The 27,728-nt window shown below is 35.6% G+C and overlaps 1 protein-coding gene and 1 long non-coding RNA gene across 4 annotated transcripts in view; one reads left to right on the top strand and one right to left on the bottom strand.

Annotated features, from left to right (window-relative positions):
• SLF1 (SMC5-SMC6 complex localization factor 1) overlaps positions 1 to 27,728 on the top strand; it is a 67,094-nt gene that overhangs the window by 26,574 nt on the left and 12,792 nt on the right. For all 3 annotated transcript variants that reach the window (XM_036020543.1, XM_036020542.1, XM_028516773.2), the window contains 8 exons: positions 1,076 to 1,219; positions 2,325 to 2,447; positions 3,578 to 3,631; positions 4,613 to 4,771; positions 5,866 to 6,029; positions 8,071 to 8,202; positions 8,735 to 8,900; positions 21,367 to 21,514. In XM_036020543.1, coding sequence (XP_035876436.1) covers positions 1,076 to 1,219; positions 2,325 to 2,447; positions 3,578 to 3,631; positions 4,613 to 4,771; positions 5,866 to 6,029; positions 8,071 to 8,202; positions 8,735 to 8,900; positions 21,367 to 21,514 — 1,090 coding nt within the window. The remainder of the gene's footprint in view (positions 1 to 1,075; positions 1,220 to 2,324; positions 2,448 to 3,577; positions 3,632 to 4,612; positions 4,772 to 5,865; positions 6,030 to 8,070; positions 8,203 to 8,734; positions 8,901 to 21,366; positions 21,515 to 27,728) is intronic.
• On the bottom strand, positions 175 to 12,220 carry LOC118499488. Its single transcript, XR_004901985.1, has 3 exons — positions 11,911 to 12,220; positions 2,289 to 2,291; positions 175 to 188 (listed from the first exon to the last, which is right to left on the bottom strand). It is a non-coding gene; the product is annotated as an uncharacterized LOC118499488 (long non-coding RNA).

The raw sequence follows: 27,728 nt of genomic DNA on the forward strand, positions 1-27,728 counted from the left end.
TAAATGTACCAAATATATCAATCATGAAAATTGTTTTTAACTATATGTACAAAAGTATTTCTAAAGCATTTGTATATAGTTTTTAAAAGAATACAAAAATGAGTACTATGTTAATCCAACAACTAGGTTAAGAAATACAGTATTCCTTGCATATGTGCATTATTTCCACACTGCATCTGCTTTTCTTCCTCTTACCCATTGATGAGCTCTGTCTTAGAATTGGTTTTATTTTCTTGTTTTTCATTATAGTTTTACCAGCCATCACTGTAATTCCTAATGATATATATCTCTAACAATGTATTCACTTTAGTTTTGCCTGTTAATGAATTTTTTCAGTTCATGGTATTTGTAAATCTTTGACTTGCTTTTTTTTTTCTGGTATATATAATTTTCCATCTTTTCACAATTTTATCTTTTGTCTATTTTACTACTGATAAGTTTTGGATTTCTTTATGTTGGTCTGTTTTTGATTAATGGGTTGATTTTTGCAATTCTGCCATAAACAGTGAACATTATTTAAATTTTATTTATTCATTCTTAATCCTCACCTGAGGGCATGAATATTGATTTTTAGAGAATGGGGAAGGGAAGGAGAGAGAGAGAGAGAAGGAAACATCAGTGTGAGAGAAAAACATCAATCGGTTGCCTCCCATACACATCTTGACCTGCAACTGAACCTAAACCTAGGCATGTGCCCTGACTGGCAATTGAACCTGTGACCTTTCAGCTTTCAGGACAATGCTCCAACCACCTGAGCCACACAGGCCAGGGCAATAGTGTGAACATTTTTTTAAGTGCATGTTCAAGAGTTTCTCTAGCTTACCATATATTCCTAGGAGTAGAATTCTTATGCTGGGCCATAAAGACTTTGCGTGTTCAACAGTACTAGATAATATCCAACTCTTTTCCAAAATATTTTACTTATGGGATACCCCTTCCAACAGTGGATGAGATTTCCTATTGCATATAACTATTATTTTTTTAAGTGTATTATACTTGTCTTAAGTTTATTTGGATTTTAGAACATACAGCATTCGTGTTGACATCTGTTTAATTGTAGTCTAAATACATGCAGAGGGAAATGAAAAAGGATGAAGACATTCAAAGGAGTTATGCTTTGAGGAAAAAAGACAAAAAAGAAAAACAAAGATATTCCAGGAAGGACATCAAACATGACAAAATTAAAAGTACCTTAAGAGAGCACACATATCGAGATCAGGTAAAACTTTGTAAGCTAAGCTAAACAGCTTTTATTTTTTCTGGCTATTCCCTAGTATAATGTAGACATAAATAGTCTGATTTTTATGATTGCTCACTGTGTTAAATATAGCCTACACATCTTATTAAAAAAAACAAAAACAAGTTAACCTTGTGTGATATGCATAACTAATGTTAGGATTAACTTTGTTTCACAGTGAAAGTGTTTTTACATGTATACACAAAGAAATTGGAGTTAATAATCAGGATATTCATTTACATTTTGTTTTGCCTGAACATAACAGAAAGAAACAAACAAACAAAAAAAAAGAGGCTAAAATTCTTAAAATGGAAAGTACCTTAAGACAAAACGTGTATGTAGTTTGGTTGGCACATTCTGATCCAATGCTTAGTTTTTACCTTTCTCTTTTCTAGTGTAATACAGACATATTTAGTAAGATAGCTCGTCTTTTAAATGGGATCATTCTTAGGTTAATTTTCTAGCATATAACTTTACATTACAATTTAAACCACAGCATGTTAATATATATATTCAGGAGGCTCTTCAGAGAATGATGAGGGCAAAGAAATAATGGATCATGTTTTATGTGAACAGGGCAACCAAGAAACAAAAGAGGCTCTAGGAAAGATTTGGGACAGGCTAAAATGAAAAATACCTTAAGAAAATACATATGTAAATATCAGGTAAAACTTTCCAAATCAAAATGTTTGTTTTTAAAAATTTATTTTTATTTTTTAAAGATTTTATTTATTTATTTTAGAGGGGAAGGGAGAGAGAAAGAGAGGGAGAGAAACATCAATATGTGGTTGCCTCTCACGTGCCCCCTACTAGGGACCTGGCCTGCAACCCAGGCATGTGCCCTGACTGGGAATGCAACCGGCAACCTTTTGGTTCACAGGCCAGTGCTCAATCCAGTGAACCACACCAGCCAAGGCTAAAATTTTTTAATTTCATTATATAATGTTTATATAGTATTATCTTTGCTTTGGTTAACACTGCCTAAATATGTCTTGTATTATACTGTTCATTGTGATACTAATCATTTGTGTTGACACTATCTATTGCACACTGCCTAAGGTACTTTTTTCCATTTCTTTCCATGCAGAAAGAAATGAAGATTTCTGTTTTTACTGATCATGCCAAAGACTCAAAAACCAAGGATATCAGGACAGATGTGGATATTGTTGAAATAAAAAATGCCTTAAGGAAGCACATATATAGAGCTCAGGTAGAATTTGACATACTGAAAATTTTATATAGTTTCCTGTTCTTCCCTATTGTAACTAAAATATAAGAGTAGTAATAATAAATTGCTCATTATTATGTTTAAATGTTGTAAAATAATTTTCTTAGTTCATTAATTTGTTACCACTAGTAACATATTTGGCCATATAGTAAATATGATGATTCTCTGCCTTTTATACCTCCATGATTACAGATAAATTATGTGTAACAAGGTTTGCTGCCTTTCCCACAGCAACCAGTGTTCATTCACCCAGCCCAGGCCTTCTTCACCTAGAGGGAGGATTTCTTTAGTCTCCCATCCTGTCTCCTTTCTTTTGCATAAGCACTTGGTGAGATCCTTGGAGAAGATCCTGCCATGAAGTGCAGCCTCCCCTGATGTCTTAGATTCCCAGGGATTCTGTTGTCTTGCACCACTCATGTGACCTTTAGCTAGTGGTGAAAAGTTTTAGCTGAAATTTTTTTACCCTCTTTAATGGAGGCCTCCTCTTTCTATCATGCTGTCTTAGAAAAATCAATTCTCATGTTCCATATCATTAGGGGCTCCTGTCTGTCTTCTACTTCAGTCTAGTTGATTGCACTAAGGCCTCTGCTGTTTATTGGGTTCAAGAAAAATTACTTGGTAAAGTTTTTAGCTTTTTATATAATCAGGATAGTATCTCTGTATTTGTTATAGATATTTTTTCTATTTTTAAACAAATACAGTTACAGGTATTTTTAAACAATAGAGGAAGATTTATAACTGATTATATAGAAAATATGACGGTGGTTTTTTTGCCTATGGACCCTTATACAAAATGTCCTTCCTATTTATATTTCTAATTATTAGAATACTAAGGACATTGGACCTCTCCAGGTCTTCAAAGTAAACATGACTTTACCTTTTAATTTATTTTAATTTAGAAGGAGAAAATAGAGAATGTTCATACTCATCAGAGTACCATTACCTTAAATGATAGATATCCCTAGCCTGAGGATACATGAGTATTAGATCCATTATGAACATAATGGATCTTCCTTAATCTGTTTTATAAGTTTGGCCAAAGTTGGTAAGCTGAAATGTATTTTTTTTTTTTACTAAAAATGTTTAATTTTAATCTGATTGCTGTTTTGTAGGCTATCAGATACAGCTGCATTAGAATGGATAAACAACCAGTGTACAATGTAGAGGTAAGGGCAGGGAGTAGGGTGTTGACAGGGGCAAAAATGAAGCTTTGTGTTTTGTTATTTTTAGTTATGTGATGTAAAGGAATGTGTGGTCTGCACAACAAAGCTTCCTGTTAAGTTTTACTGTAGTTTTTTTACTAGAAATGAAAACTAAAAATACTATTTTGTCAAAGCTTGAAAAAATTTTATGTGGTAGTAAAAGCTAATAACAGGAATGAAAAACTTAGCTGTGCTCATCACAAGTGAGTTTTATACTCCTGTTCTCACATTTTATAGCTTTATAATTACTACTTCTAAAGTTGTAATATATTTACAAATGTCTATTTCCTTTATATAATTATTCATTTCTTTAAAATGACTTTTATTTCACGTAGTCTTTTAAAAAGAGTATTTTTGGTTTTTGACTAGTTCAAAGTACTTTTATTATTAAAAAATATTTTGACCAAGGGGAATTTGTTTGGTAGAACTCTTAGAATTATATTTATGTCTACCCTCAGAGTGATTTTATGATTATCATAGAAGTTGTTTCAGAAAATATTGATGGTGCTTGATGAATTCTCATGTATTTAGTGTATCTTAAGAGACATAGTTTGCTTATAGGTTTAAAAGAAAGATAAAAATATAATTTTACACTTGTGAATTATGTGTAGTTGCAGCTCTGACTTAGATTTCTTCATTATCAGCCAGACATTGCAAATGCCTTTTAAGGGTTTTCTTTTAGAGATCGTATTTCCCCTTACTTTGTAAGGCAACAGAGAATAATAAATAAAACAGTAATATATTTTTTGCAGTGCCTTATAGTTGTAAAACACATTTATATAAATAATTCTTTTTGAGCCATGTAACAATTCTGTGAAGTTGTAAAGGCAGGATTTATCATCACTTTATATAGATGAGGAGATTACGGCTCCTTGATAATTCAGGATTTGATCCCAGAATTCTATGACCCTTATCTTTTAGTCATAAGAATCTTTCCTTTCTTAGGTTAAAAATGCTGAATTTCCCAGAGGTGTATTACATTTAATCGAAAGTCTCATAGAAGGCCAGTTTTTTAAAGAAGCGATTGAAGAACTTTCCTCTTTGCAAGCACATTATATCCCTCCTGTATGCCTTCTTCATGCTCTTCTAGAGAACATTCTACAGGTAAAAACAGTGTTTCAAAGAATGTTAAATGTGAACATTTTTTTCATTTCTTGTATGGTTACAGCTTATTTTCTCTTTTCATTACTTCCCTGATTTTAATAGGAAATGTGATACCCGTATATTACCATTTCTCTTCTGGTTTTAAATTATTTACTGGGTATTACTGAGTGCTTTTAACTTATTATTTTATCAGAATTTCCAGGGTAATTTTGTCTTGGATAAAATTTATCTGATTTTTTTCCCATGGCAGTAAAGTATCCAACATCAAAATTTGACTACAGTGATCTAGGATGCCATCTGGTAAAACCTCTCCTTTAGTACATTGATAATAATTATTTTTATTTATAGTATAGACAGACAACATGCTTTCTAAACTATGAAAACCAATAGGAACAGTGTGAAAGGTAACTCTCTAATCATGTTCATCATCTAAGTGCCAGTTTGAAGAAATAACAGATGTAAGCTATGTCAGACTAACGTTGGTAATAAGTAAGAATGTTGCATGAAAATTTCTAACCTTCACCTGGCTGGCGTAGCTCAGTGGATTGAGCGCGGGCTGGGAACCAAAGTGTCCCAGGTTCGGTTCCCAGCCAGGATACATTCCTGGGTTGCAGGCCAGAACCCCCAGCAACTGCACATTGATGTTTCTCTCCCTCCCTCTCTCTCTCTCTCTCTCTCTCTCTTTCTCTCTCTCTCTTTCTCTGTCTCCCCCCCTCCCTTCCCTCTCTAAAAATAAATAAATAAATAAATAAATCTTTAAAAAAAAAGAAAAAGAAAATTTCTAACCTTCAGTTCCTTTTAGGTCACATTTGGGAACTCTTAGTCTCACCACAATCAGTAAAAGTAAAACAAACATTTCATATAAGTTAGTCCCAAAAGCTAGGATTACTTAATGTATAGATACATATTTAGAGTGTGACTCCCTCTGTTGTATTTAATTAGCTGAATGTGATCCTTTCATCTGGTCTTTTGTTCAAACACATATTTCTCAAGAAAGTTAGGCCAGGGTTATTAGAGTTTTATACGGAAATAGCTGGTGAAACTATATTTTTGGCTGTAGTGTTTTTATTTGTTTGTTTCTTTTTAAATAATAGGATAACATAGATACATATTCTGGTCGATACTTCCATATATTGTCGGCGCTTCTTCACTTGCATCCTCCGTGGAAGTCCCCAGCCATGTCAAGATATTACTTAGAATTGTTTCAGTGTCCAACCTGTATGAAAGGAACATGGTCTCTAATAGAAGTGCTTATCAGGTAAGGAATTTCCCAGATGAGGCTTTAATTTAACTTAGTAGTAGTTATGCCTTTTTATTCATGAAAGAAGTACAATACCTGTCTTTGAAAATTTAATGTGTATATGAGTATAGAATGTTTGCGTTGTGTTTATTACAAAACTCTTATAAAAAAGTCCCCATCTGAATTGGTCATGTTTGTCAATCAGTTTATTTAAAAAATAAATATTTATTGAATGCACGAAATGGACTTACAAGAAAGCTAAATTATTTGTTTTTATTTTTAACAAAATGTTTGCATATTTTAAAAATTAATTGGGAAAATAATTTATCGAATATGCATATCAACGTCAAACTGTGGTCATCAAAAGTATAAAATTTTAATTGTATACGATATCAGTTTCAGTGTTTGTTGTATTTTTTCAACTAGTAATTTGAATTTTGAAACTGAACTTACTGTTTTCTAAATATGTCATCTCTTTGTGCCTCTGTACATGCTGTTATCTAGATGATTCTTCTTTGTCTTACAAATGTTACTCTCTAGAAATCCTTCCTATTCTCCTTTCTCCCAAAAAGAACTAATTGTTTTTCCCATTCTTTTCTGATACACTATGTCTCTGATAGCCTTCCTTTGTTGGGAAGTCCTTTCTTTTTATCCAGGGGTTCCAGTTTTAGGGGTTCCATAGTGGTGACAGAAAGAATACTTGACTGGCCAGGCAAAGTCTGCCTAACCTTTGGTTATCAATTTGAGATTATAGAGTTGTGATATATTTGAAGTGAGCTAAACTGCTAGCTAGCATGCATTTATTCATTCTTTCAACAGATGTTTATTGAATACTTACTGGGAGCCAGGCACTGTGCTACATTTCAGGGATAAAAAGATAAATAATATAAAAAACAGTTCCTGCACTTTTGAAGGTGACTGGGATATAAACACAATTCTAACACAATAGTACTAGCCCAGCATAGGTATAGGATTTGAGGATATATGGTTTATGTAGTGGACATCTTCCTAATTTCCAAACCTGTCATTCCCTTTATTTTAAAAGCCCTCATTGCTTTTCATGTAAACTATTGTAATACCTGCTTTGTTGATCTTGATTTCACTGTTTTCCCTTTATCTTCCAAAGTACCCCAGTATGCTCTTTTCAAAGTGATCTTCTCATTTCCCAGATAAAAGTCCTACATTAACTCACATATCATCTATAGGGGAGGGTTTTAATTCCTAAGAAAAACATGTAAGACCCTTCACGATTTAGCCCCTCTCTATGAGGTCTGTCCAGAAAATGTCCAACCACTATTGATATAATGAGAATGGTTTGTGCCACATCGATGTGACCTGACAACAATGACTTCACTGTACTAGTCAGTGGGGGCCGTAGACGCCACCGAGTGAGCATGTGTACTGTGTGGCTGTCACATTCAAAATGACTGAGCAAGTAGAACAACGAGTCTGCATCAAGTTTGCATTAAGATTGAACATTCCTCCACAAAAACTCTTTGGATGATTTAGAAGGCCACAGCTATGGGCAACTGGTGATTGTCAGCTTCGTCAAGACAATGCGACCATATCCATCATCTCAGAACATTCTGTTTTACAGGACTACTATGAAGATTGAAAATATATTTTGGATTTTTGGAACTTTAAAAAATAGCCCTAAAATTACTTATTTTACTAACTAATGAAAGAAGTTATCTTGAATAAGAGGATAGTTATGGAGAGTTACAAGTTGAGAGTATAGCTGGTCATCCAAATTAAAAGGATTTAATGAAGTTCATTTTTTTTTCTTTATCAGTGATATGAAGAGTACAAAGGGAGAGTACCAGGTGATTGTTAAACATTACAGTCATTGAAAAATATAGACATTAGATCTGTATTATTATGAAATAGTTGACATGGTTGAAATTGTAAAGGAAGAAAATATGAATAAAATTTTATTGGAGTTGCTTTAAATTTTTAAAAAACATTTCATTAAAATTCCAGTAATGCTGTAAAAAAAAATACTTTGTCCACAAATTACTCAATAAATTGATTGCATTTTTGTTGGGTTCTTGTATTTCAGGTCTTGCCTCTTCAATGAAAGTTTTTGTCATCAAATTTCAGAAAATACTATTGGCCCTAAGGTACTCCACCTGACATTGCTCAAATTTTTCTTTAATTTAGTTGAAAGTGAAGTACGACATCTGAGTCAAAAGTAAGTTTTAATTGCATCTAATCACTTTTATTCATATTTTTTAAGAAATCACCTAGTTTTCTAGTCTAGATTTATTTTTTAAACATATTTTCTAGACACAGTACTTCAGTGGCAGTAGAGGTTTATATACTCTTTTTAGTGTATCCTTAGTTCACATATTTATCCTTCACTAACTTGTATATTTCAATGGGTGAGAGTGTTTTTATTTTTCATGATTTATGTATTTTTTAATTCTTTAGTAATTCAGTTACTTAAGTAAAAAGTTATACTAGGTTTTAACACTGAACCCAATATCCATGATGTTTTCAGCAAAGTTAGATTACTATGTGTGTTTATTGGTGGTTATATTGAACTCGGGCCATTTTTTATATTGTCCTTTCTTAAAATTACATATTATAATTTTTATGTATTATGACCTTTCTGTATCAGAAATTGCTGATATTTTTTTTTGTTTACTGACAAGATATTATGCCTAATAACTGTAGTGATCAAATTGACTATAAAGATATACTATTGTTCATACTTTCATTAGGTTGTATGACTGGTCAGATTCTCAGAGTCTGAAAATAACGGGAAAGGCAATTCTCCTTGAAATCTTCTGGTCAGGAAGTGAGAACTCAGGGCTTTTCACCAAACAAGTAAATATGCTTTTGGAGTGGACTATATATTCTCACAAGGAAAAAAATAAGTCCAATGATGTAAGTAGAATTAATTTCCAGATACATAATTTTATGTGAAAAAAGTATACCTTTGAATTACACATTTTTGTTTTACTTTTTGAATTGAAAAAAATTATAACAAACCTAAATATATCATCCCTTTCTATTTATTTATCTCGTTTTAAGATAAAAGGTTTTTTGGAGACTCCTTTGTTTGTTATCTCACATTGGATGTAGGAGCTAGAGATAGTTATTTGATCTTTAATGACGAGAAATCTGTAGTTATGCGGTTCTGGCCAAGATGGAGGCATAGGTAGATAATGCTTTGCTTCCTTGCACAACCAAAAGAAGGATTAGAACCAATTTAAAAACAAAAAACAACCAGAACTGTCAGGAAATCAAACTACGTGGAAGTCCTACAGCCAAGGAGTTAAAGAAACATTCACTGAGACTGGTAGGAGAGGCAGAGAGGATGACCTGCAAGGTGGTAGACTGGGTGAGGTGGGGGCTGGCTGATGAGGCAGTTCCACATTTGCAGGTGGGTAAGCTGGGAAGAACCACTGGGGAGTGAGACAGACTGCAAAACCCAGAGTTCCTGGGGGAAACTAAACACTCAAAAACCTCTGGCTGTAAAAATCTATGGGGGTTGCAGTAGTGGGAGAAACTCCCAATCTCACAGGAGAGTCCAATGGAGGGGCCCACGGGGTCCTAGTAGGTATACAAACCCACCCACCTGGGTATCAGCACCTGAAAGGGTACCATCAGCTTGTGGAAAGTCAGGGAAGTGATGGAAAGTGGGGCAAGAGCCAAGCAAGTGGCATTGTTTCTTCTGTGGCCCCTTCCCCAGACAGCACCACAAAGCAGCAATGTGGGTTGCCCCACCTTACAGAATACCTAAGACTGTGCCCCTTACAATGTAATAGGTGTTCCGAGACAAAGAAATATGGCCCAAATGAGGGAACAGATCAAAACTCCAGTAAAAGAACTAAAAAAAAAATAAAAAGAAAAACAACAAAAAGAAATCTATATTACTTGTCATTGTAGACTTTTACTTTTGTACATTTCTATAATGTAACCTATGATTTTATACAATGTTTTGCATGCTAATAATAATTCCTACTTATTTTTAAAACTACCTTTCTGGATGTTATTTCCTGAACTACCTGTTTATAGGTAGATTTTTGCTTGTCATTAGGAATTTAACATGGAGTGATTTTAGTGTATTAGCTTTAGTGTATTAGGGTAGTTGGGAAGGTTAAATACAGTAAAATATATAAAGTACACAGCAACATACTGTGCCTCAATTTGAGTTCATTTTAAATATTAGTTATGTGCCCTGGTTAGTGTGGCTCGGTGGATTGAGTGCCAGCCTGCAAAACAAAGGGTCACCAGTTTGATTGCCAGTCTAGGGCACATGTCTAGGTTGCAAGCCAGGCCCCCAGTTGCGGGGCATGGGAGAGGCAACCACACCCTGATGTTTCTCTCTTTTCAATAAAATCTTTAAAAAATATATAAATAAATAAATACTAGTTACCTTTCTCCTTTTCAAAATGATCTGCCTTTGGGACTTTATTATCTACTTTTTTGTGTTAATTTCATTAAGTTCTGCTTATATTTTTAAGATTATTTTAGTGTCTTTTCTACATGAATGTTTCGGTCTTTTTTCTTTTTAGTCTTTATGGTAACATATACACTTAATATACACTGACTTTTGAATACACTCAGATCTATTTCACAGGTTTTGATACTTTTGGCTGCTTTTATTGTTTTGTTTTGTTTTTTTTTCAAAAGTATTTTTTATTTTCAATAGTAAGTTCCCCTTTGATCCAAGAAATATTGTAAGAGTGTTTTACAACTTCTAACTAGGTGAGTTTTATTACTGTTAATGGATTTTATTTGTCTATGCTTTTGTTGTTAACTTCTAATAGTGAATTTTGGTTAAGGAATGAGCCCTATATGATACCTGCTTTCTGAAATAACTGAACTTTTCTTTTTGACCCCATAACAGGTTAGGGCCAAAATGTATTTTCTCTGTTTTACAGTGTTCTGTATCACCTAATTAGCTCAGGCTTGATAATTGTTCTAAGTAACTCTTCTGAACCTACTTTGTGAATTTGTTCATTTGTTTTGTTTTTGTAACAGCTTCTTTTTTATATATAGTAATGCCATCCTATCATTCATGACTGATAAACAATTATAATTGCCAGCTAGGTAATATTTTCAGGAACAGTTAGTATAGTAACTAAGGTGCATACATCTGGTGTCAAATGTCATAAAATCTATTCTACCTTAAGATTAAAGGAAATTCATATATAGTTTCTATTCTAATAATTCTTCTGATCCATTTTCTCCTACTTTTTAAGTTCAGTTAAACTTATATTTTACCTCCTCTTTGTATTCTCTTTTACCCTCTCATTTATACTTTATATATTTTTAATTATATTTTATTGATTATGCTATTACAGTTATCCTGATTTTTTCCATTTTGCCGCCCTCCACCCAGCACCTGCACTCTTTTGGGAAATCCCAGCACCATTGTTCATATGCATGGGTCATGTATATAAGTTCTCTGGCTACTCCATTCCTCTACTCTGCTTTACATCCCCATGGTATTCTGTAACTACGTATCTGTACTTAATCCCCTCACCTCTTCACCCATTCCCCCAAACCCCCCTCCCATCTGGCAACCATCAAAACGCTCTCTGGCTCCATGATTCTGTCTGTGTTCTTCTTGTTTGCTTAGTTTGTTTTTTAGATTCAATTGTTGATAGATTTGTATATTTTGCCATTTTATTATTCATACTTTTGATTTTTTTTCCTTAAGTCCATTTAACATTTCATATAATAATGGTTTGGTGATGATGAATTCCATTATTTTTTTTATTATTGTCTGGGGAGCTCTATATCTACTCTTTGATTCTAATTGATAGCTTTTCTGGGTAGAGCAGCCTTGGCTGTAGGTCCCTGTTTTTCATGACTTTGAATATTTCTTACCAATTTTGAGAAATCAGCTGACAGTCTTATGGGAACTTTCCAATAGGTAACTAACTGCTTTTAGGATTCTCTCTTTATCTTTAACATTTGGTATTTTAAGTATGATGCATCTTGGAGTTGGCCTTTTTACATCCATCTTGTTTGGGACTCTCTGTGCTTCCTGAACTTGCATGTCTATTTCCTACACCAAACTAGGGAAGTTCTTTCTCATTATTTTTTCAAATAGATTTCCGATTTCTTGCTCTTTCTTTTCTGCTTTTGGTACCCCTATGATGTGAATTTTGGAAAAGTTGAAGTTGTCCTTGAGGCTCCTTACATTATCCTTGATTTTTTGGATTCTTTTTTCTTCTTCTTGTTCTGATTGGTTGGTTGGTTGGTGTTTTTTTCTTTCTTGTGTTCCAAATCATTAGTTTGATTCTTGGATCCACCACTCTACTGTTGTTTCCCTATAAATTGTCTTTTATTTCAATCAGTGTATCCTTTGTTTCTGACTGGATCTATTTTATGCTGTTGAGGTCCTCACTAAGTTCCTTGAGCATCCTAATAACTGTTGTTTTGAACTCTGCATTTGACAGATTGCTTATCTCCATTTTGTTTAATTCATTTTCTGGAGTTTTAATCTCTCCTTTCATTTGGGCCATGTTTTTCTGTTTCCTCATCTTGGCAGGCTCCTGTTTTTGTTTCTGTGTATTAGGTAGAGCTGCTATGACTCCCTGTCTGGATAGCATGGCCTAATGTAGTAGGTGTCCTGTAGGGTCCAGTTGCACAGCCTCCTTATCACCCATGCTGGGTACTTGAGGTATGCACCCTCAGTGTAGGCTGAGTACAACCTCCTCTTGTAGTTGAGCCTTGGTTGAGCCTTGATTATTGTTAGCAGGTTAATGGGGGGATTTACCCAGGCCCGTTAGCTTCAAGGACTGACTGTGACCATGGACCACTAACCTCTGCCCTCTATGGAGGATCAGCTGTACAGAGAGGCACAGTGGTGGTGTTCTGATGTGGTCTTTAACTGTCCACTGGGTGCACAGACCCTGGGGTTCCCTGGATGGTGCAGGCCAAGGTCAGTCTCCACTTCTGTTATGCCTGGGGCCACTCTGCATGAGTACAATCTGCTACTTGTGCTGGACTTGGAGATTCCTAGGGGAAACTAAGCTGTGAATCTAGGCTGACTGCTGCTAGTGTCAGGCCTGGGATCACCTTGCAAGAGGTATGAGGGCTGGGAGCTCACTGGGTCAGCTGTTGCTTGTTTGAGAAGATTTGGGAAGTTGTGAAGTGTGAGCCAAGACCAGCCATTCATATGGAAGAGTCACTATTAACAGCTGTCTGGGCCTGTGAGTTGGGTGGAAAGGAGCCTCAGGGGATCTCCAGGGTAGGTCAATCTGACTAATACTTAATCTCAGATATGGAATCCATCTGCAGACTCTGTGGCTCCCCGTGGGGAAGGTTCAGAAAAAGAACAATGCCTGCCTCTGTCTGTGGGAATGCTGGCCCCTTGCTGACACTTCATGCCTCCCCATGTGCCACTGGTGCCTTTCAAGCTGCTACCGCAATGCTGGGGCTCAGAGGGAGTGCGTCTAAGTGAGACTGTGTGTGAATTCTTTAGGAAGAACTTCTTGGGACTCCAAAAGTTTCTTCTACTGACTCATTCCCCTCTGGTTTTTGCAGTTAGAAGTTATGGGGACTTAGCCTCCTGGCACTGGAACCCTGGGCTGGGGGGCCTGGTGTGTGGCTTAAACTCCTCATTCCCAAGATATCCTGCCTGAATTTTTATCCACCATACATGGAAGTGGGACCAGCCCATTCCCTGTCTCCACCCCTCCTACCAGTCTGCATGGATATGGTTTCTTTAATTCTGTAATTGTTGGACTTCCATTCAACTCTATTTCTGATAGTCTGAGTGATGGATGTTCTATAGTTTAGTTGTAATTTTGATGTGTTTGTATGAGGAGGCAAGCCATGTTATCTACACCTCCATCTTGACTGGAAGTCCAATCTAATTTATATTTTCATTTTTTGTATGTATTTGGAACAGTCTATAAGTGTCTTTTCATCCAATTTTTAATTCACTCTTTTCAGCTGTATCTAATTTGTTGTTAAACATGACAGTTGTACTTGAATTTTTGTATTTTTTCCAGTTTTAGGCCTTCTTACTTCAAAGTTACTATTACATATTTTTATGGCTTCTAGTTCCCTACAAAATTTTCAAGGTTTTTTTTTTTTGTCTTTCAACATGGCAGTAATGATTATTTTATAATCCATGTCTGATTATTACAAACTCGAAGTCTTTGTGGATCTGTTTGTATTTGTTTCTGGTGTTTGCTATCTTATGTCTTTCATATTCCCTTGCAAGCTAATTATTGTTTGCTATGAGATGTAAATTGCATTTGAAAAATTGTCTGTCGAAATAATTGTGGCAAAGACACTGAGTATCTTTCCCAGAAAATTTGTCTTTGTTTCTGCCAGGTGCCTGGATGTAGTCCCGTTGAGGACTACTCTAGTCCAGTATTTAGGTTGGAGGATTACTGGATGGTTGAAATGAAGTACAAGGCTACATATACATGTATTTTGCTTCTTATTCACTCTTACTCTGAGGGTGAAACCCTTCAGAGTGTAAGAGTATGAGCTATTAGGTCTTGGGCTATGCTTTTTATACTCCTTTTTCCCTAGGCTCCAAAACCATACCTCTGTACTTCAGCTCTTTTTCTGGGGTTAGGAAAATGGTCTTAGGGCAACGTCAGCTACTTTGAGTGCTTCACTTGGCCTTTACCTTCTCCCAGATCTTGGCTTAGCAATTCCTCATAACTTTCCAGAAGGTATTTTACATATTTTATTCATTTTTAGTTTTCTTTTTAATAGGGTTTATCTGAATTACCTAGGCCTTCATTATCAAAAATAGAAGTACTTAGTTTTTTAAAATTATATTTGTCAGGGGTGGGGTGGAGAGGGGTCCTTAAAAGAAAATTCTTTTGAGGTCCCTAAGTTTTTTTAATTGACATTTTTTAAAAAGATGTTTTTTGGTGTGTAGCTAGACTTTGTGATCAAGTAATCCTATTACATAGCAATAACTAGGTGAGTAGCCATTTTCTTGTACATGTATCTGGTTTAAAAAGAATATGATTATACAAATATGTATAAAACTTTTAAATAGTCAACAGAAATAGATCTAAACTTCATTGCCAGTTGACTATAATATTTCTAAACTAAAACTGAAAACATTCTTATTTATTACCATCTGCCTTTGTATGTATTTTTTAGACAATAATCATTAAGAATAGGAAACATTTCCTCATTTTTAATGTTTCTTTTTTATCCATTTGATTGCATAAACGAAATGGCTCATTTATCACTAAGAACAGTAAAACTAACATTTTCACAATTTTACTAAATTACCAAAGGACTAACATGGATAAGAATTTACTCAGGAAATAATTATGTAAATAGTACCAGATTTATACATACTTACCTTGAAGATTTTTGTTCACATTTATAAATTGCTTCATAAATATATTGAATTTTTCTGCAATAAATTGTAGGATCAGTTGCAACATGAGAACTGGTTTTAAACTTTGCAAATTAATATTTTATTTATTTTAATTGCTTAAACTCATATAAAGTATGTTTTTGTTGTGTTATCTGTTAGAATTCATTCTTGTACTTAATTAAATCTTTTTGGCAGTTTTCAATTTCAAGAATTCCATGCATGTTCACAGACATCATTTTCTGTACTGTAAAGCATTTGTTTCTTGATTTGCTGAGTTGAAGCATTCAATTTAAGTCATTAGCTAAACAGAAGTCCTCAGTTTATGCTAATATTGTTTTGTCATAATGTCAATCAGCAAGTATTGCCAAGTGACACCGTGGCAGTGAATTTCATTGTCATTAATCTGAGAAAGCTTTGGGCTTTCCTTGGCAAAGAGCAGAGGTGGGCTGTGTCAAGGTTATTGAAGAGGTACAAATCTTTCTAAGCTTGGTGGTTAGTCCTACTTTTCTTTGTGATGTCCGTAAGTGTTATTTCATGGTAGTCCCTACAATTCTAGGTAGAAACAGAACCTAGTTTGTATTTAAAGATAAGAAAATGGAGGCTAAAGAGTTTAAATATACAAGGTGTTCTCAGCCTGTTAGGCAAAGCCCAAATCTCCACTGCAGCATATTTTTTCTGATTTCATTCAAATGCAAGTTTTTAAAGCAGGAAGAGATGCAATATGGTCATTATGTTCGCATCTTTGTGACAGAGGTACTAGAGGAGCAGTTCATCATCTGTTTCAGTGGAATATTTTAGAAAGCCCTACCTGGGAATCAGATGGCCAAGATACTGGTTTGTTCTGTTATATGCTAGTCAATTTTCAGAAGATTGTCAAGTTTATAAACTGGAGATTACTTGTACTAGCAGATAATAGAGAACTGTATTGACAGAATGTCTGATAATAAACTTTAGCATATTAGAAATGAGTTATAAATAAATATATGTCAAATGTACAAATCATGTTATTTATTTCTTTGTTAATTCTTAGGGTATTCATGTTCTGTTCTTTAAGTTTTAGCAAACATTTCAGTATTTCATAAATACTTTTCTCCTTTGGTGGTTTATTTATCATTTTTCTCACTAATCCACTTCTAGAGCATGTGCTAGAAATGATAGTTTTGCTTGTACCCTGTTAAAGTCACAGTGAATACAATCCATAGCACAATGTCTTGGCCCTATGTTGATAGTGTCATAGTTAAGAATATAATATAATAAGATCCAAGAACCTTGATTTGAAAGGGTCTTTTATATAAAAATTTTCTGCTGTGAATATGTGCTATGTTTCATGTATGTTTAGCTAATAGCACACAGATAAGAATAACTTTGGCAGGATCTTTGTTAATAATAGTAAAGGAGCTGTAGTCATTTCATGGTAATACTGCAAGACCTGTCTATTTCTAACTGTTTAATAATGATAATATCAAGGGAAATTGAATATAAAGTAATATTGATATTTCTTTGTGATACCAGGTACATATGTACATGTATTTGTGTAAGGAAAGAGGAAAAGTTCCAACTGGTTGATTTTAAGTTACTTTTAATTGATGGGAGTGCTGGATTGTGGTTTTATATGATGAGGCTTATTAACTCTGTAGGCTAACCTTCCTTTTCCCTATTTACAGTCCTACGACCAGGGATCTGAAGTGATTCTGACCTACTATTCACTTGAGCTAGGAGAATGCTTTGAGAAATCAAAACTTACCAGCCTCTCTCTTCCTGAGAAGTCATTGCCAGTGTTCAGATACACATTATATTGGAATGAGCATTCTGTGGCGTGAATCTTGACATGAGCAGTGTACTAGTTTACACATAGATTTTCACTATCCTGTCTTATTTTCTCTTCATAACTTGAACCATGAGAAGTAAAATTTGCCCAGAGTGATCATCTGCACACTGGCTTTACAAAAAATGAATTTGGCTTCCTGCAAAGTTCTTTGAAGACTGACTAAGACCCAGTGCTTAAGGAGTTAGTCCTAGTCAGCTGCAAGGCTTGGACCCTACTAGGGTATAGGAGAGGCATTGGTACTTTTTCATCCTGCTAAGGCCTGTCCTGCTGCTTGCTTCCCAAGTCACACAACTCTGACTCTAATGACTTAAGTCCAGCCTTGTAATCAAACCGAGGCAAAAGAGGTGGTGGTACTGATGCTCCACTCATGTATCCTGACCTGACAGGATCAGGCTGTAGTCAAGGTTCTTTATCGTGGCCCTTGATCATATCAGATGAAGAACAGTGCTTCCCTACTCATGAAGCTTAAAAACCTCTTGGCCCCATTCTTCAGAGTCTCTCTCCCAGATTCTAATGTGTAGCCCTGCTAGAGTACAGCTTACTTGCCCTATAGTGTGATAGGGCAACAGAGGACTTGCACACCTGCTAAGGATTCTGACTCTGAGTTTTCCCTCAGTACACTGTTTGGTATGCCTGATGAATGTGCTGCTTGAGCATTTGCCCTTGTTTGCACAACAAACCAGAAATAGCATCTCAGTTTTGAAATCATTTAACTAGTAGTTCCTTATGATAATGAATGATTCCCTAATGAAATACTTTAGGTATATACCTGTAAGAACCTTGTCTGCTGAGGGCAGGGGGGAAAACCAGCAGTCACTGAAGGTTCAAAGTGCTAGGGATTTTTTTGTCACTGATCCCCTATTAGGCATAGTATGATGGCAGAAATATAGCAGTTATAATCTATTTGGATACCATAACATTTATTGAAACCCTTTCACATGCCTTCTATACTATTGATAATTTGGTGATTTTTTTCATGCCTAAACAAAATCAGCAAAAATAATAGGAATTTCAGTGATACAAGTTTAATGTCATTGTGAAAAAAAGAGTTTTTATCTAAATCCAAGGTGTTTAAAAATATTATTTTTATACTTCATCTTTATAGTTTACATATTAGAAAGATATTTTCAAACACTAGGTTAAAGCACACTTACTATAAGTAAGGTTTGTATGTCTTGCTATAAGAATTTAATAATATTTACTTCCAGCCAAGATGCAGGCATAGATAGATACACTGTGCCTCCTCGCACAACCAAGATAGGGACGACAACAATTTAGAAACAGAATAACAACCAAAATTGACAGAAAATTGAACTGTATGGAAGTCGGACAACCAAGGAATTAAAATAGACACCTTCATCCAGACCAGTAGGAGGGGTGGAGTCGGGCAGCTGGGCACAGGTCGTGCGCAGCACAGAGAGCAGAGAGCATTGGGATCAGTTGCATAGGGCACCCGGAGCGTGCAGGACCACAGTGGGTGGATCCTGGGTGAGCAAGCAGCAGCTGGCAGACTCTGGCCAAGGGGTGGCAACCGGCAGACCCAGCAAAGTGGTGATTGTGAAGCAAGGCACTGTGTGCAACCCAGGATCCCAGTGCTGGGAAATAGAGCCTCGGGGCACTGATTGAAAACACCTCTGGGGATTGAGGCACAGGGAGAGACTTCCATTCCAGCCTCATAGGAGAGTGAATTGGAAAGTCCCATGGGGTGCACAAGCCCACCCACACGGGAATTGGCTGGCACCAGAGGGGCCCAGTTTGCTCGGGGGAAGTGGCGGAAGGGACTGAGATACAACGGAGAGCAGAGCAAACGCCATTGTTCCCTCTTGGTCCCCATCCCTGCATACAGCGTCACAACCCAGAGACTGGGTGCTCCACCCTGGTGAACACCTAAGGCTCTGCCCCTCATACATAACTGGTGCTACCAGACCAAAGAAAGATAAAAAGATGGCTCAAACAGAAGAACAAATGAAAGCCCCACAGCCAGTAATTTTAAGTGACTGAGAGATAGCCAGCCTATCAGATGCACAGTTCAAAGCACTGATGATCAGGATGCTCACAGAATTAGTTGATTTTGGTCGCAAATTAGATGAAAAAAACGAAGGCTACAATAAGTGAAATGAAGAAAAATGCATAGGGAACCAATAGTAATGGAATGAAAGCTGGGTCTCACATCAATGGAGTGGACCAGAAGGAAGAAAAAAACATGGGATCAGAAAAGAATGAAGAAATAAAAATTAAAAATAACGAGAGGCTTAGGAACCTCCAGGGCATCTTTAAACGTTCCAACATCCAAATTATAGGGGTACCTGAAGGGGAAGAGGAAGAGCAACAAGTGAAAAAATGTTTTTAAAAGATTTTATTTATTTATTTTTAGAGAGGGAAGGGAGGGAGATAGCGAGAAAGAGAAACATCAATGTGTGGTTGCTGGGGGTCACGGCCTGCAACCCAGGCATGTACCCTGACTGGGAATCGAACCTGCGACACTTTGGTTCGCAGCCCGCGCTCAATCCACTGAGCTACACCAGCCAGGGCGACAAGTGAAAAACTTATTTGAACAAATAATAAAGGAGAATTTCCCCATTCTGGCAAAGGAAATGGACCTCCGAGAAGTCCAGGAAGCTTTGAGAGTCCCAAAGAAGTTGGACCCAAGGAGGAACACCTCAAGGCACACCATAATTACATTAGCCAAGGTCAAAATGAAAGAATCCTAGAAGCAGCAAGAGATAAGGAGACAGTAACCTACAAAGGACTTCCCATCAGACTGTCAGCTGAATTCTCAAAAGAGACCTTACAGGCAAGAAGAGGCTGGAAAGAAGTATTCCAAGTCATGAAAGGCAAGGACCTATCCAAGATTGTTCTAGCTAGCAAAGCTTTCATTTAGAATAGAAGGGCAGATAAAGTGCTCCACAGAGAAGGTCAAGTTAAAGGAGTTATCATGGCCAAGCCCTTATTATATGAAATGTTAAAGGGATTTATCTAAGAAAAAGAAGATTAAAAATATGTACAGTAAAATAACAGCAAACTCACAATTATTAGCAACCACACCTAAAACAAAACCAAACTAAGCAAACAATTAGAACAGGAACATAACCACAGAAATGGAGATCACATGGAGGGTTAGCAACAGGGGAGTGGGGGGAGGAGGAGAGAAGGGGAAAAGGTGCAGAGAATAAGTAGCATAGATGATAGGTAGAAAATCTATGTGGGGAGGGCAAGAATAGTATGGGAAATGTAGAAGCTAAAGAACTTATGACACATGGACATGAACTAAAGGGGGAATGTGGGTGGGAGAGGGTGTGCAGGGTGGAGGGGAATGAAGGGGGGATAATGGGACAACTGTAATAGCACAATCAATAAAATATATTTTAAAACACCCCCCAAAATAATATTTACTATAAAAGTGATAATATAGACAGTATTCATTTTTAAACTAGTATCTCTGTACATCTCTAAATTAAGTAATGGTGTTTGATATAATTTAATAATTAAAATTTGAATCAGTTTATAACAGAATAATTTCATTTGCCAAAGCTTTTATTTATCATGTGTTTCAAGTATTTCTATAAAAACATAAAGGTTAATTTTAAATATAAACAGTAAGGGTGGCTAATCTATTTTTTTAAATAGTCATTTTATAGTCATATATTCCTGTTAATAGAAATCCACTGAAGTCAGTTATTTCCTCACTGTTTTAATGAATTTATTGCCTGATTAAAACACTTGACACCATTGGCTTAAGTAACCTTAAAAGTTTGTTATAAGCTATCCATACATAAATCCTGGAAATTTTGTTTTATTAACTGTTTTGTCCTATATAGATGGATATAGATGGGGAAGAAGGAATAGGGAAGGAAGTAAAGGAAGAGAATAGAGGGAGTTGGTTTGCTAGGATTCTTAAGAATACCTTTTATCATCAGTGTAGTCTGTTTTTAAGTACCAGATTTTGCTGTGTATAATGCACACTTTCACACCCAAATTTTTGAGGGGAAAACAAGGATGCACATTTTACATGGGTATAGTGATTACGTGCTGTAGGTATAATAATCTCGTGTATAATGTGCACCAAAACGTGGGTGTGCATTATACAAAAGAGCACATTATCCATGGCAAAATATGGTAGCTAAGTTTTGTCTCGACAAGTAATTCAAAATAAATACACGTAGAATCCATATGTTTTAATATGATTCTCATCTTAATGTTAGGTCTTCAAACATGAACTAGCTTACTTATTGACTGGAATTCTTGGAGCAGCAATAGATTATTGGATCTTCCTTGGTCTTAAAATGGGTAGAAATGTGATGCAACACATGTCCGATGACTTCGGAAGTTATGTTTCCCTTTCATGTGATGGTAAGTGTCTTTTTTTTTCTGTTTTCTATTGTGAAAATTAATTTTGAGTTTCCTTTAGGCAGTCCGTAATCTTTAACATATGTTCATATGAAGCTTCCCTTAAACCATTTATATATACACACGTACACATATGTAGACAATATAAAAAGGAAGGTAAAAATTACCCATAATGACTTTTCCCACATAGATAACCACTGTTAAGCTGGGTTTCTTTTTAAGATTTTACTTATTTATTTTTAGAGAGAATAGAAGGGAGAAAAAAAGAGAGGGAGAAAAGCATCAATATGTGAGAGAAACATCGATGGGATGCCTCTCAGCCTGCAACCCAGGCATGTGCCCTGACTGGGAATCAAACCAGTGATCTCTTGGTTCACAGGCCAGTGCTCAATCCACTGAGCCACACAAGCCAGGGCCCATTGTTAAGCTCTTAATATACATTGGTACCTCAGTCCTCGTCGTTAATACCTTCCAGAACTCATGATGAGTGCCGAAACTGACAAGTACAGAACATGTCACATCATGAAGCATTTTCTCTTGCGGGGTGGTGTCATGACTCATACAAGTTCTAGCAAGTTTGATGAGTCCCAAGCAAGCACCGAGTGCTGAAACATTTTTACTCGTCAAAATACAAGTACAGGGTCTGACAAGTTCTGAAGCCGACCAGTATGGAGGTATGACTGTATTTCTTTCTAGTATTTCTAAGCTTTTTTTACATAGCAAAGCTCATACTATATATGTAATTTTTATTATTTTTCTTCAAATACTACATGAGCCTTCTTCCCCACCCACCACATACATCATTTGTTCAGAAATATTATCAACTCACCTAGAAGTCAAACTTAACAAAAATAAACAAGCAAGCAAAATAGAACCAGAGACATGGAAGTATAAAACAAACTAATAGTGATCAGAGGGAAGGGGGGAGGTGGGTAATGGGGAGTGGAGAAGGGGAAGGGTCAAGTCAAGGAAGATACACAAAAAGGACCCCTGGATAAAGACTACAGGGGAGGGAGGATTGAATATGGGAGAGGAGATGGGCAGGGCAGGGGAGAGCAATGGGGGAAAAGTGGGGACAACTATAATTGAACAATAAAAATTTTTTTAAAATATTATCTGGATGATTTTATGAAAACTAAAATTAGGTTATAGTATTAGATTATAGGAAATAGTACTTGGAAGTAAATTATGTGTATAATATTGATGTTTCCCTTAATACTACAACTAAAAATTAAAGTTAAACCATCATATGCAAGCAAACATTTAACCAAATTTCAAATCAGTATATTCTCTTTTTACATGTGTTAGAGATTGCTTGTTTATATATAGTATTTTTGAATCTCACATGGTAAGAACTATTTTCAGTGTTTTCAGTACTTCTGATCATTAAAATTGAGGAAAAAGCATTGTAGTCCTCTAATTTTATCTGTGCTATATGAACAGTTCCTAGATCTCTTCTTCAATGAATACTTGACAATATTAAAAAATGAAGTACATTGAATCAGAATGCTTACCATGTTTTAAAGTAACATACATTTTCTTGGGTTATTTAACTAAAACATTTTTCCTATATACCTGTTGCTATATAATTGTTCTTATAAAAAGTAGCTGGTATTTTTTTTCTATTGAGTCCAGTAATCTAACAGATGAGCATGGATGAAGCAAATAGAAATAATTTATATATCAATTTTTTTTATTTCTTCCCTTTTTTCCCATCATCTACTTCAAAGTCTCCTCTCAAATAAGTGGGAGGTAGAATATCATTTAAGCAATGATGACAAAAGTCATTTTCACATTCTCACCTTATGAAAGGTTCTACCAGTTTTGAGTCTCCTAGAGACTGGAGGCTTTCATAAGACCTTATATATACTCCTAAACTTCAACGCCAGTTTGGGGGAACTATGAATCCTTTCCTTCCTTCATTCCTTCCTTCCTTTCATTCCTTCCATTCCTAATATGAACAGATTGTAAACCTAGTGAGCTTTTTGTGGCTCTCAAATATAAAAGATGATTTTTATGTACTTAAACATATTTTAGACTGCCTAGTAAATATTATGTTTTGTTACATGTGTTTTAGCATGGCTTGGTTTTATATGTAAAAAAAAGTTTTTGAATACCACATGATATCACCTTTAACAGGAATCTAAACAACAAAACAAAACAAAACAAAAAACTAGCAAAATATAACCAAAGACACTGAAATAGGGGATAGTCTGACAGTGGCCAGAGGGGAGAGAGGAGGGAATTTCAGGGGGGAATGGGTAGGGATTACAGGAACAAATTTGGAGGACACATGGACAAAAACTAGGGGTGGGGGGTAATGGGGGGAAGGGGGGAGGGTTGGGTGGAGGGGCTGGAACGGGAGTAGGGGGGAGAAAACTGTACTTGAACAATGATTGAAATAAAAAATATATATATATATAAAAAAAAGTTTTTGAATATGCTGCCAGTCACTTTAATACTTTGAAAAGAAAATCTAGAACAAGAATCCAGTTCACGATTTATTTGATGATGCCCTCTGCAAAGTGAGAGGTCTCATTCTTATGCTACTGAGGTCAAAAGAATTTTATCTAAAGCATTTTATCTGTTTTTTCCTTTTCCTCTTTCATTGAGCTAAGGGGTGATTTTGTTTCTTTTGTGGAGGATCTGCCCTTTGTTGTATGAGTTTTTAACATTTTTTAGCTCAGATTCAGTCTTCCTCAGAACCCTTTCTTATCATTTCTTCCCCACCCTTCCTACTAGGTGCTTTTTTCCATTTTCTGCCCCCCCCCCCCCCCCCATTTTAGATACAGCAGAATTCTGTCATTATTTGCTAGCGTGATAACTAAACATTCATTTAAAAGGATTCCCAGTTTTCATTCCAAACAAAAACCTCTGAGTTTGGCAACTCAAAACAGGAATAACAGTGACTTTAGAGACTATCAACATCGTTATGTGTTGTTTCCTGTATGTATTGGTTTCCTTTATTGGTTTTAGCCAAAAGCATGAAATAATGAGCCTGTGTTAACAGGGTTCTAATATTAACAGGGTGCATCAGCCTTAGTGCTTTCTTTACTCATATTCTGAATTCCCTTTACTTTAAGGTAATATTATTCACTGTTATTCCTAGTTTTCATGTGACAAGTTTAAACACAAGTTTGAGCCTGTAAGTGACTTAGTCTAAACTTAGAGTTTAACATTAGCATAGAAGTTCTGTCAATCGAGTGATTATTTTGCTTTCCAGAATCTGTTTGATCACTAATATTTAAAACTCTAGATGGGATTTAAACTATATCCATGTTTGAAAGTATGTTTAAGCTATTCCTTACCTTTCTCAAACACACACAGTTGGTTCTTTAGACTTCAGATTAGGCTACAGATAGGCAGTTTTAAAAAAGCAACATATTTTTCAAAGTACTTCAAATTAATATCTTCCTAAATTTTTGTTGTTGCTATGTCTGAATTTTTAACCTTTGTCAAGAGAGAGAATGCAAGTGAGTAGTTTTATCTGTAAGAGAGCAATAGCTTTTCTACTGCTCACATGCAAAATTCAAGTGTTTATTATAGAGCTGGTAGAGTAATATATTTATCTCAAGAACTAAAGAAAATGTTCTAATAATGTTCTTTTTGTCGGTGTGTTGATACTTTGATAAATAACCACTTTTTTTTCTCTAAAAATATACCCTCTTTTTATTTTAAAGATTTTATTTATTTATTTTTAGAGAGAGGGGGAGGGAGAAATAGAGGGAGAAACATCAGTGTGTGCTTGCCTCTCACACTCCCCCTACTGGAAACCTGGCCCTCATCCCAGGCCTGTGCCCTGGCTGATCAACCACAACCTTTCCGTTTCCAGGCCTGCACTCAATCCACTGAGCCACACCAGACAGGGCTCTTTTCTTTTTCTTTCTTTTTTTTTTTTTTTTTTAATGTTTCTTTGCACTATTCTTTAGCTCAGTTACTATTTTTGCTTTTCCTAAGTCATTAGTAAAGATGTTATAATTTGGCTGCTCTAAACTTCCAGTTGAAGCTATTGGTTCATCTGTTTCACTTATGGCAAACTGGATGTTTTGGTTTTCTCTAGTCTAAAAGAAAAAAATTCATATTATGATGTTACTCAGATTCAGATGTAGTAAATTAATTTTAGTTTGGTAAAGTTGTTGTTAGTTGTTAGTAGTTTTATAGAAAATTAAGACAGAAGATAGTTTAGTAGATAAGTAAAATTCTTTTCATGAGATCTCATGTCCATCACTCTCACATAGATGCCATTCTTTATTTCTAAACACTTTGAACAGAGTTTCTTTATATCCCTTTATATACATTAAGATCAAGTGATCTGAATTTTCTTTTTTATGTTTAGATGAAGTTCCTGATGTATTGACTTAAACTAAGGTTGGGAAACTTTGTTTTGTAAAGCACCGGGTAGTGAATATTTTTGGCTTTACAGGCTCCGTAATCTCTGTTCCAGCTCCTCAGCTCTACAGTTACAGTAAGAAGGCAGTGATACACAATGCATAAATGAGCGTGGCTGTGTTCCAGTAAAACTTTATTCATAATAATAGCAGGACATAGTTTGCATATATCTAATTTGAACTTATTTCTTCTCCTGATTTCATTGGGAATAAAACATCATCTAAATCTCTAACATTTTTCACACCTTTGGATAACTTTAATAAAGCTTCCTTTGCCTTTGTCAAGCTATATCATCATCTTTTGCTGATAGTTTTCTCAAACCTTTATTTACCTTTTTAAAATCTGTATTCTAATCTTTCTCCATGGTTCAAACTTTTCCCAGAATTTAAATTTTATGATTTTACTATCAAAATGTTTCTATTCCCTTCATTTATTTAACATATTTTCATTGTCCCTGTACCAATCATGGATCCTTACACTTCAGATGCAGTGGAAGAGGGAAACAAAACGTGGTTCTTGCTTTTTTTTTGGAGAGCTTTCAGTGGGAGAGGCAGACTGTAAATATGTCATTTAAAAATGCTGTGTGCTCCAGTGAGAAAAACTAGGTGTAGAGATGGTTGAACTAACTTTTATTGGGTGGTCATGGAAAGCAGAACTTGAAGGCTAAGTAGGAGTTTGGCAGAGTTGAAGAAGTGTGTTGCAGTCAGAAGACACATTTACCAAAACTGAGATAGGAAAGAGCTGGTCTTGTTGGAAACCTGGTACCTGGCTGATAATAAGCAGTAAAGAGAAGAGAGGCCAGAATAAAGCCAAAGAAGGGGAAGTGGACTTTGCTTAGGAACTTCTAAGATATGTTAAGGAGTTAGAAAACAAGGAAGTGGCACAATCTGATTAACTTTCCTAAAAAGATCCTCCTGACCCAGGTCACATGGCTCCATCAGTTGGAGCGTCATCCCGTATACCAAAAAATCCCAGGTCCCATTCCTGGTTGGGGCACACACTGAGGCTGCAGGTTTGATCCCCAGTCAGCGTGCGGATCCGAGGCAACTGACTGATGTTTGTCTCCCCTAACGATGTCCCCCAACGATGTCTCTCTCTGTCTCTCTCCTCTTTCTCCAAAATCAATAAAAACATATCCTGGCATGAGGATTAAAATAAAGACAGTCCTAGAATGGCTATCTGCCAGTCATTTTTTGTTCATTCATTTATCATTGTTTATTTTGTGCAGGTTGGTGACCTGTTACAAGCTTTGAGGGCTACAAAAATAATCCTTTTAAAGATCTTACAGTCCAGGAACTAAGTTTCTTGTGTTCTTTTGTTTATTGTTTATTATTCCCTTTGCATGTGATGCTGCTTGGTACTATTTGGATCCATTATAGTTTGTATTTCCTATTTCTTTCAACCCATCAAATGTTCTTGCTAGCTGAATAACTACATTTGGAAGATCCAAGGTGAATGATGTCATTTGAACTGTATAGTACAAGCTATATATGCTTTGCTTTTGCCTCTGCTTAGAGTTGATAAGTTAAGAGATCAATTGATTATAATAAACTCCATGACAATAGATATGATTTTTTAAATGTATATGACTTGAGATTTAATGTCCAAAAGATAATCCTTCAGTTTACTGCTTGTACAGTTTCAGATAATACTAACAGCTTAGAAGGTTGTGAGTAGTCGATCATAATAAAAGGTTGTAAATAACTACTTTTTTACATCTCCATTTCTTGCAAAAAATGGTTGAAGCCATTTTGAAAAGGGTTATTTGAATTCAGCAATCCTGTCTCTATGGAAGTAGGTGAGACCTACCTGACATGTGGCTGGAGCC

Source organism: Phyllostomus discolor, chromosome 3, assembly GCF_004126475.2.
Source record: "Phyllostomus discolor isolate MPI-MPIP mPhyDis1 chromosome 3, mPhyDis1.pri.v3, whole genome shotgun sequence".
Lineage (NCBI taxonomy): Eukaryota > Metazoa > Chordata > Mammalia > Chiroptera > Phyllostomidae > Phyllostomus > Phyllostomus discolor.